We start from the raw sequence: 10329 nt of genomic DNA on the forward strand, positions 1-10329 counted from the left end.
ACCCTGCAGAAGACAAGAGAATGGCTTTCATCATCATCCCTTTTCACAAGCAACAAATCGATGACGGTGGAATGGAAGACACAAACATGGCCTTCCATACCGTTAAACAAAACTTACTTGCCAACTCATCTTGCTCCATCAGAATCCTCGTTGAAAGAGGACTTACTGACTCTAACAGATTAGCTGTCAACCAGATTACCAGATATATTCTTCAGCCAGAACCAGATTACCACATATATTCTTCAGCCAGAATATCACGCAAGTGCATATATTTGTGGTGTGAAGAGGAGTAGGAGGGAGAGTGAGATGAGAAGGAAATGATGACAGAGGACGGATTGTGTGCAGAGAGACGGGTCCGTCTTCGGTGCTCAGCAAGTTGCTGAGCATCGTGGTACTCATCGTAAAAATGAATCGGGGCATTTAAATTAAATTTGGATGATCCAAAATTTTTTAATTTTAATTTTAATTTTAATTTTAATTTATTAAAATAAAAATTTATAATTTTTTTATAAATTGGTCATCATCAATCTGAATAGTATTAATTTAATTTAGGTGATCTAAATTAATATTATAACTTTTTAAATTGATTATTTACATGTATTCTGGACAGTCCATATTCAATATTAAAATGTTTATCTGTAAGGTCCAAATTTAAATTTTTTATTTTTTATTTTGAAGAATACAAAATTAAAAAATAAAATATATAATATTTTAATTATAACTTTTAAAAAATTCTTTTTTAAAAAATTGCAAGTTAAAAATTTTAAATCTAAACTGTACAAAATACATCTAAATAGTCAATATATAAAAATATAAATTTTTTAATATTAAATTAGACACTCTAAATTAAATATGGACTAGATTAGTCAAAAAAATATTTATTAAAACTTTTTTATAATTTTTATTTTTAAAAATATAAATAAAAATATTAAATTATTTCTTTAAATCTGGACCATCCAGATTAAAAATCTGGATGGTTCAGATTGCATCACCCTGATCTCATCAGGGCCAAGATGGTTCCGCGGAGAGACGGAGAGGAGAGAGAAGGAGAGGATAAAACTAATCTTCAACCTTGTTATATATATATATAGAAACTGTTTGAGGACAATTTAACTGTGATTTTTTTTTTCCCTAACAAATACTTAAGACCTTTTGCTCTTCTTTTTTTTTTGAGCAAAAAGACCTTTTGCTTTTAAAGACAAGTTTCTTTATATCTTTTTAATTGCATTTTGACTTCAAGAAATTGAATCCATGATTATTCAGAATATATACCATTCCATTCGGAGAAGGAAGGAAACTCTTGTGATTGGAAAATATAGATTAGATTCACTATACGTGAATTTTTAAAAAAATATATAAAAACTAATTGTTTGGGCTAAAATGTACGAACACTAATTATGAAGTTTTTTTAATTATTTTATTAGGTTCTCAATATAGCTTTAAAGTATTCAGGTTCTATACAGATTGGGCTTCAACCCAAATGGAGCTCAGATCCAAATTATTGTTTTCACTATTTTTTTTTTTTTGTTTTGGTCGATATTGTTGTCACTTTCATGTCTGCCATCTCTTAAGAAAAACGAAAACACATTTGATTTTTTTTTTGTATGTAATGTATTAATTATTTTATTATTAATTAAGACCCGACACATATTTTTCCCATCTTCTAAATATCTTTTCTAATCATAAAAAATAGATGTGAAAGAAAATACATGAAAAAATGTAAACTTAATCCTTTCCATAGTTAACACTTTTTTTAAGTAACATATAATCCCCGAAGTATTGAGAGCAATTGATAGACATTTCCTAATTAAAGAAAATTGGATAAATATCATATTTGATTACATAACATTTTATAATCATTATTCTACGGGGGGAGAGAGATTTTGCCACATGGTGCTACTCATCCCATGCATATAGTTGGGACACAAATGGGATCCGGATCCGATTAACATGCAAGCCTTTGTGTGGGAAAATAAAGCAACAAGAGAATGATCAAAGTGTCATCAATATATAATTTTTCTTTTTATTGGATTTTTATTTTTTTTTACGAACAAAGTTAGTCAAATTGTTAAATACTCCCCCAACAAAAATACACGTCACCATCATCCATCAAAGCGAACGAAACAGAAACATCACATAAATATATACACATACATACGTACACACACTTCACCATCACCAAACTAGGGCTGTTGGGAGCTTCTGGCAGCATTATCGTCGGAGCTTGCAGGGTACCCAATACCATGGCGGTTATTAGGGAACATCATGAACACCACACCAGAAAGCGCTCCGATCGCCGGCGGCAACACCTGCAACAGAACCTTCTGCTGCGTCTCAAACTTGGGGTAGAAACACTGGACGGTGTTGTTGTCCAACAGTCCCAAAACGGCGAACACGAGCAGCGAGAGCAAAGCATGCACGAAGTCCCCAAACCTCAACCTGTACGCCTTCAAGTCGACGTCGACCGACGCCGGAGACGGCCATATCCCCTTGGTCGTGACGATGCCATAGTGGCGGGCACCGTCGCTTCCTGTGTAGCTATCAGTGAAACTGGCGAAGACGCAGTTAAAGGCACAGATGATGAGGAGAGCGCCAGCTAGGTACTTGTTGAGGACGGCGCCGCAGCGGCCGTCGTTGGTGACGACGGGGTTGAGAAATTGGAAAACGAAGACGGTGCCAGTAGGGAGGAGCCTTATGAGGTTGCCGAGTCCGTTGAATGCTTTTCCTGATATGCTATTGTTGCTGCTGCTGCTTGTTGTGGCTGTGTCGTTGCTGCTGCTGTTGTTCTTTGAGATTTTTCCACCCATATTAATCTGAGTTTCTTTACTGCGCAATGATGATTATATATATATATATATATATAAAGCCTACTCGATCGATCTTTTTATTACTGATGAATAATCACAACATCGTGGGTTGTGTGTGTGGATATATACACACGCACACGCACACGCACAAGGGATGAGGAGAGGAAGAGTTGATTTCTTGTACGCAATATGAATACTTGTTTCGTTACATGTGACGGCTTAGGTTTGCTTTTGCTTATGCCTTTGGACATGACGAGATCAGCTTCATTTCTAATTCAAGCTTTCACCACCTTCCTTATATATATATGTATAGACACACACAGACATATTATAATCAGATATGCATATATATAGGGGATGATAGAGTTTATTGACTGTAAATCATATATTCATGAACGTTTGAATTAAACTCATTTTTAATATAATATTCTTTTTCAATTATTAAAAAACATACAATCTAACATTTATTATTAACAAATGTTAATTTTGACAGTTGATTAATGAAAAAAGAACCTTCAATATTACTTAAAAAGACAAAAAATTATAGTAAAAGATCTAAAAATTACAAATAAGGATCCAAAAATTATTAAAAAAGATCAGAAAAATTCTATCTGTCATTTTCTTGTCAATTAATCAAGAATGATTAGATTGTATTGTTTTCAAAAGTTAAAAAAAATATTTCATAAAAAATAAGTTTAAGATCCCAGGTTATACATACCATCTCTTGTGTTTGTATATATGTTAATTTTTATATATATACCTCTGTGTGTGAGTGTAAGAGATGGTATGAAGACGCAAGAATCTGTTTAAACAATTCGTTCCCAACTCATACAAGGTGGATGGATACATGGATATAGATTGTGTACATCTTTTTCTCAATACTTTGATTCGTATATACAATCTCTTTTGTTTATTTAATTGTCTATTTGGTTTGTTGTGTTAAGATAGTTAGACTTTTTCTATTGCTTATGGAACATGTATATTCTCTATTAGGGACAATTATGTTTTGGATATTAAATATGGACACCTATTTTAGTAAAGATTTGAAAGTCGTTGTAATTATTACATTAAATTAAATATATTATTTATTAATTAAAATAAAATGCATGGCATTAAATAAAATGGGCAATCCAATGGGAGAATACTTATGTATAGAGAAACAAAAATAACGTATGGAATGGAAATCTGGATGTTTGACACAAATTAAATAGTATGATTTCATGATCAGTTGCCCACAGAAAGTTGTAATATTTGGATATATATTCCATCCAAAAAATATTTGGATATATATATTTTGATTGAATTTATATTTAATATTCTTTATTTGAATAGTATAAAATATTTCAAATGCAAATACAATAAAAAGAGGAAGATGAAAAATGAAAAGGGGAAGAAACAAGAGGGTTTATTTGACTAATAATGTTTCAAATAATTAGAATATATAGGAAATTTGAAATTAAAAAAATACTTAATTATAATAAAATATGGATTTGAATTTATATTTGGATGATCAAATCCAAATTCATAAATTTTATGAACCTAAATGATGATTGATTTAAATCTAAATTCAAAATCAAATCTAAGGCAGCATATATAATTTATTATCTTTTTTCTGAACCACTTGCTAAATCTAAATTCACATGTTTGTAGCATTCTTTGCTTTATCTTTAAAATAAAAGGAATATAATAGAGAAAATGAAAAATAAATTCCCTCAAATAGGCAAAATGACAATATACTAACGTGAAAACTGAAAAGGGATAATTATTCTGAAATTCATAGAGATTTATCTGTCATTATTTTTTGTGAAATTATGTTTTTGATACTGTACAAAATAATAAAAAACGTAGTTATTGAAACATAAATAAAATTTATTAATAATAAAGATGAAGTTGTTGATATAAAAACATAGTTATTATTGCATGACTAAACTAAATTTATGACTAGTTGTGTTGTTAATATCTAAAAACAGGAGTTGTTAGTCATTAAACTGAAGTTGTTAAGATAGGATACGTGCTTGTTATTGCATATAACTAAAATAACAATTATGCTTTATACATTAACAGTTTTATCTTCGTTAATTCCAATTTAGATATTATAACAACTAAGTTTTTTACTATTTTATTGAAGGTCAAAATATATAATTTAATAAAAAATTATGTCAGATAAATTCTCAGGGATTTTAAAACAATTACCGCATTTGGTGATATACTTATTTATAATTTATTTATTTCAATGAGATTTATTTATTATTCTTGGAAGGCAATGCAAATGAAATTAGAGTGAATAAGAATGGAAGATACAAATGAAACTATATAGAATAAGTAGAGATTTTTTTTTTTTTTTGGGTAGGGAAGTAGAGACTTAGTCCAGTGAAGGAAAGTAAACGATGTTAATTTATAAAATAATAATAATAATAGAAAATCATTGGCAAGTAGGATTAAATTAAATAGAGAGAATTTGTTGGTTATTTATTTTACAATGGCGGCTTGATGAGATTGATTTATATCTGTTTCCAAATTTCAAACATTGGACTATATATTTTCTTTTTAAAAAAATCTATGATCATGTCAATTTTTTTAGCCAAATTAGCGGTCAATATAAGTTTGTGTTCTAAAATGTATTGATAGAGTTTAATTAGCATAAAACATTTCTCAACGTTTTAAAATAAATTTTGGATCAGACTTATTTTTTCTATAATTTTAATATCACGTTCTTCAATTATAAAACATGATATATATATATATATATATATACACATAAGTTGACAAAAAATATTTTACATTTTCCCTTTTTCCCTTATTAAATTAAATAATATATATATATATATATATATCAATGAGTCTTTCATAAATTCCTCCTTCTTTTCAACTAAAAATACATTACTTTTTACCAACTAATCTAATTTTTAGAGAGAGAATTACAACCAAGTTTTAAATAAGAAAATTAATTATTTCTTTAATTTATTTACAAGTCAAACTTTTATTTACATATTAAATTTTAATATTACACACAAGACGAAATATGTAAGTAATTACTAATTAATTAGCTTCTTCGTTTGGGATCTATATGTAATTTTCTCACTTTTATAAACAATGTGCTGTGATTTTAAAAAAAAAAATCAGCATAACCTGATATATACAGTTTGAATTTAATTAATTAGGAAGCTTTTTTTTTTAAAAAAAAGAGCAAATTAAACTGTGTAATACTCTTGCGTGCTTAGGATATGTTGCATTATATATAATTTAATTTAATGTTATGAGCAATTTGAAGTGTACTCACATAGAGCCGTGCAAATAATAAGATATATCCCGAAATGATAATATTGGAAGTCTAATTCATCTTCTAATTCTTAATTAAATATAATTATGATAATCTAAAATAATTAGCATCCAATCAGAAAGTTGAGTGCAAGTATTACCGACATAAGAAATTAAGAATAATAGACCCTATATCACCAGTAAATCGTTAAATGATGTTCATTTGATAGTGATTATATATATAATTTATTAGAAACCATTTGATGACAATTTAACACTGATCTTTTTTTTATTCTCCCAATACTTAAGACTTTTTGCTTTCAAAGACAAGTTTCTTTATATATATTTTTTAATTTCAATTTTCATCAAGAAATTGAATCCACGATTCTTCAAAATATAAAATCATTCCAGTCGGAGAAGGAAGGAAACTCTTGTGATTGGAAATCGGATACTTTAATGTTGTAATAAACAAAATTCGTTTTGGTAGTTAAGAATATTCTTTAGCTTCACCTTTCTTTTCTTTTTCTTTTTTTGGCACTTTTCAATACTTTTTTGGACGGAAATTCGGTATTTGTCTATAATTGATAGATGACTTGTTTTATTTAATTCGTCAACTTAACTAAAATAGCCTTGTCGTATTTTTTTTTTAATTACGTTTTGTCATTTCTTGAAAGAAATTTGAAGCATAAGCCATCATTGCAATAATGAAGAAAAATATTATCAAATTGGCCGGTTAAGATCAAACTAGTGAATACTGGATATAATTTCAGTCAAGCCAAATTCAAATTTTATAAAAGTAATCTCTGTCAAAATATAATGAATGAAAAATTAAATGAAATCGGTTGATTTGCACTAAATTGGTAAAAAGTATGCTTTTTATTTTCTTCTCAATCTAAACTGGAGGAATAACAGAGTTTATGTTTATCAAACTTTGATCAACTTATTTTATTATATAAAAATACTTAAATTTTTTATATTTTTTAATTTTAATCTTACTTATATATACAGTTAAAAAGAATTTCATAATTTCACTATAATCAAACTATATATTAAATCACAACTAATTATTATTCCATCCATTAAAAAATGTAAGACATTTTTAACCAAATATCACCCCCTAATAAAGTAGTCCTATTTCCTAACTAACTCTATCTTTTCATACTTATCCCTATTAAACACCCTACAATAAATATTAAAGTCATTATCAATAAGGGTACTTTTAAAAAAAAAACAATGATTACACCTCTAAAGACTGAAAATATTTTACATTTTTTAAATATCCAACTCCTCAAAAAATGCCTTACATTTTTTAACGGAGGGGGGAATATCTTTTTTTATACATCCAAAAAGAACTAATTATTATCTTAATTCAGTTTTTTAAAAACTGCATTCATGTAATATAGCAATAAGAAATAGGAAAAAAATTGAAAGAGTTCTGCATGTAGAAACAAGTGGACAGCAATATGAAATGTAAACTATATCATGATGAATAATGCCACTCATGTAGTTATAGCAAGCAACGTACGTGGGGATTGTTTTTAGCTGGTCAAAATTCATTTGCCAAAAGTGAATTTATTAAAAAGTTTTTTTGAAAAGATCATTTATATTTAAATATTTTTTCAAAAATTAAATTAAATAAGCTAAAACTTACTCCTCTACTAAAAAATGTAAGGATTTTTTAAGAAGTTGGATATTCAAAAATGTAAGGCATTTTAGTCTTTTGAGGTATAATTATTACTTTTTTTTCAAAAGTGTCCCATTAATAATGACTTTATTTTTTATAGGGTGTTCAATAGGGGTGAATATGAAAAGATAGGATTGGTTTGAAGTAAGTAATTATTTTATTGAGAGTAAGATTTAATTAAAAATCTTACATTTTTTAACAGAGGGAGTATTGAATAACATGGAAATTAGTTTAAATTAGTTAATTTTTATTTTAAAAGGAAAAAGATATACTCAAAATTTGTGTTTCCTAGATTAAATTTGGGCTGGATCTCAAATAAATTTTTAGATTAGCGCAATCAATATCTAAATAATATTAGCATTCATATCGCAATATCAAGCTTCATATTCAAAAATATTGAAAACAAGTACTTCTTTTGTTTAAAAATGTAAGTCATTTTTTGAAAAGTTAGATGTTAAAGAATGTAAGACATTTTTAGTCTTTAAAGGTATTATCATTATCTCTTTTTTAAAAGTGTCCTATTAATAATAACTTTATATTTATTATAGGGTATTTAATAGAGTAAATATGAAAGATTAATTAAAAAATAGATAACTACTTTATTAGAGATGAGATTTAATTAAAAACACCTTATATTTTTAAACGAAGGAAATATACTTTATATAAAATTTAGCAGGCCAAACGAAAACAAGTGGTTTGATATTATACTTTCCTATTTAATCCAACCCGAAAATGAAGTCTAACCTAGTTGGTCTTTTTTGTCCATCAGGTCAATTTCTTCTAAACTAGATTGAACAGAATTTTTTTTTTTAGATTGGACTAGGTTGTACAAAACTACCAAGTTTTACACAGCCCGAGATAGCATGTCAAAATGTGAAAACCTTTGTCTAAACATACCCATTCTCTACCTTTCCTTAAACCCAGACCTCAAGATTTGATGAATTTAACAAGAGTCTTTAGTAATCACTTGTTTTTTAATGATGGTTGAGAAAGAAAAGATAAGAAATTAAAGAAGTGCACTATTCCAAAAATAAACCATTAAAATAATGACGCGTTATATTTCAGGAAAACACAATTATAGTGTCTATAGTTTCATTATGTTTTGTTTTTAATTTTTATAGTTTTTTCTAGTGTTTTTAGTCCTTATAGAAATTAAAAATACTGAAAAACTAAAATTATAGGGGTTGAAAAAAAAATCATCCAATTTTTTCAAAACTGTAGAGACTGATAACATTGAAAAAAAAACTATAAAGACTAAAAGTAAAATATAATAACTATAGGAATTAATGATTGTATTTTTTCCTTATATTTTATTTGATTGAATTGGTGTAATATTACATAGTTCTATTTGATAGAGTACGAATGATAAGGTACACTAGATTTATGCAATAATTTCTCTAATTATGTATGCTCTTATGGAGAAGATATCTCACATGGTAATCATTTATCCCTCCCTCTTCCCTTTGCATCTCTGGTCAATCCTTCATCTGAATGGATCATCTGGATGAAAACAGTAGGGGGGAAAAAGGCAGCAAATTCATTGCCAAATTGTATGCAATACAATGGCAATTGCTTGAATGGCTTTATCATACGGCAGTACGATCAGGACTCAGCTTTTTATTTTCTGTGTCTCAAGCGCATTATGGTTGGCCCAAAAGAAAGAAAGAAAAGAAAGAGAGAGAACCGCATTATGGTGGATCTGCAATGTTCTCACCAATTTGAACATGCTTGAGGATAATGCCACAACCCCACGAAGTGTGAGTCCATATTCTACTCATCCTCTTAGATCCTCCAGCTCTTAAACAGATCATTTGTTATATGCGAAACTTTAGCCTAATATATAATTATTTTATCCACATTTGAACTGGAGGCCTTACTTAAATATATCAAATCCTCAATCCCATTCTTTTCCCACTCTTTTTGGGTGGGAGGTGGAAGCAGGGTAAGTCCTAGCACTGGCTTGCTTTGAAATAGAAAAATGAAGTGAGAGGAAATAGGACGAGAAAACTACCATACCAATATAGCAGAGCTTCTTTACTCATGTCATCTGTGTTGGCTCTTGTGAAATTCCTGATGTTCAAAGAACATAGCTTTCCTTTGTACCCAAAAAGACCATCGAGGACATTTAAGATGGAAGGATTTGATCATGTCTGCGAGGAAACCAACGGAGATTTTGGTCATCTGACCTATACAGTTATAATCACTCCCTTGAGAGAGATTTTGCCATTATAGCTCATTCCTATGCAAGAGATTTCGTACAGCAATAGAGCTGATTCCCTTGACAGTCACTTGAACTAGTCTTGTGTCATTTGTTCATAATATTTTCATTCCAAAAAACGGACAATTTGTGGGCTACAATTTGTGCATGTTGGCATAGGTACCTTGCTCTTTGAAGCTCATGGGATTTGAATTACAACCTTAAGCCTAGGGCACAGCACAATGCAGCCCTCGCATCAGGATGCCCTGATATAACTGATTCAATCATTATCACCACACATGATTAGATTGCCCTAGGCATGGACAAAGCAGCCTGAACTGGACTCAATTAACTTACTCCTCACATGAATGACTTTGATGAAA

At 28.9% G+C, this 10329-nt stretch overlaps 1 protein-coding gene across 1 annotated transcript; it reads right to left on the minus strand.

Annotated features, from left to right (window-relative positions):
• Positions 1 to 1989: 1989 nt before the first annotated feature.
• LOC129293909 (protein DMP2-like) lies at positions 1990 to 2833 on the minus strand. Its single transcript, XM_054932037.1, has one exon. It carries the CDS (start codon positions 2805 to 2807, stop codon positions 2184 to 2186), a length of 624 nt encoding a protein of 207 aa, XP_054788012.1. The 5' UTR covers positions 2808 to 2833; the 3' UTR covers positions 1990 to 2183.
• Positions 2834 to 10329: the final 7496 nt, after the last annotated feature.

The sequence above is a fragment of the Prosopis cineraria genome, unplaced genomic scaffold, assembly GCF_029017545.1.
Source record: "Prosopis cineraria cultivar Desert tree isolate PC_DT_omini unplaced genomic scaffold, ASM2901754v1 PC14, whole genome shotgun sequence".
In the NCBI taxonomy this organism is placed as follows: Eukaryota; Viridiplantae; Streptophyta; class Magnoliopsida; order Fabales; family Fabaceae; genus Prosopis; species Prosopis cineraria.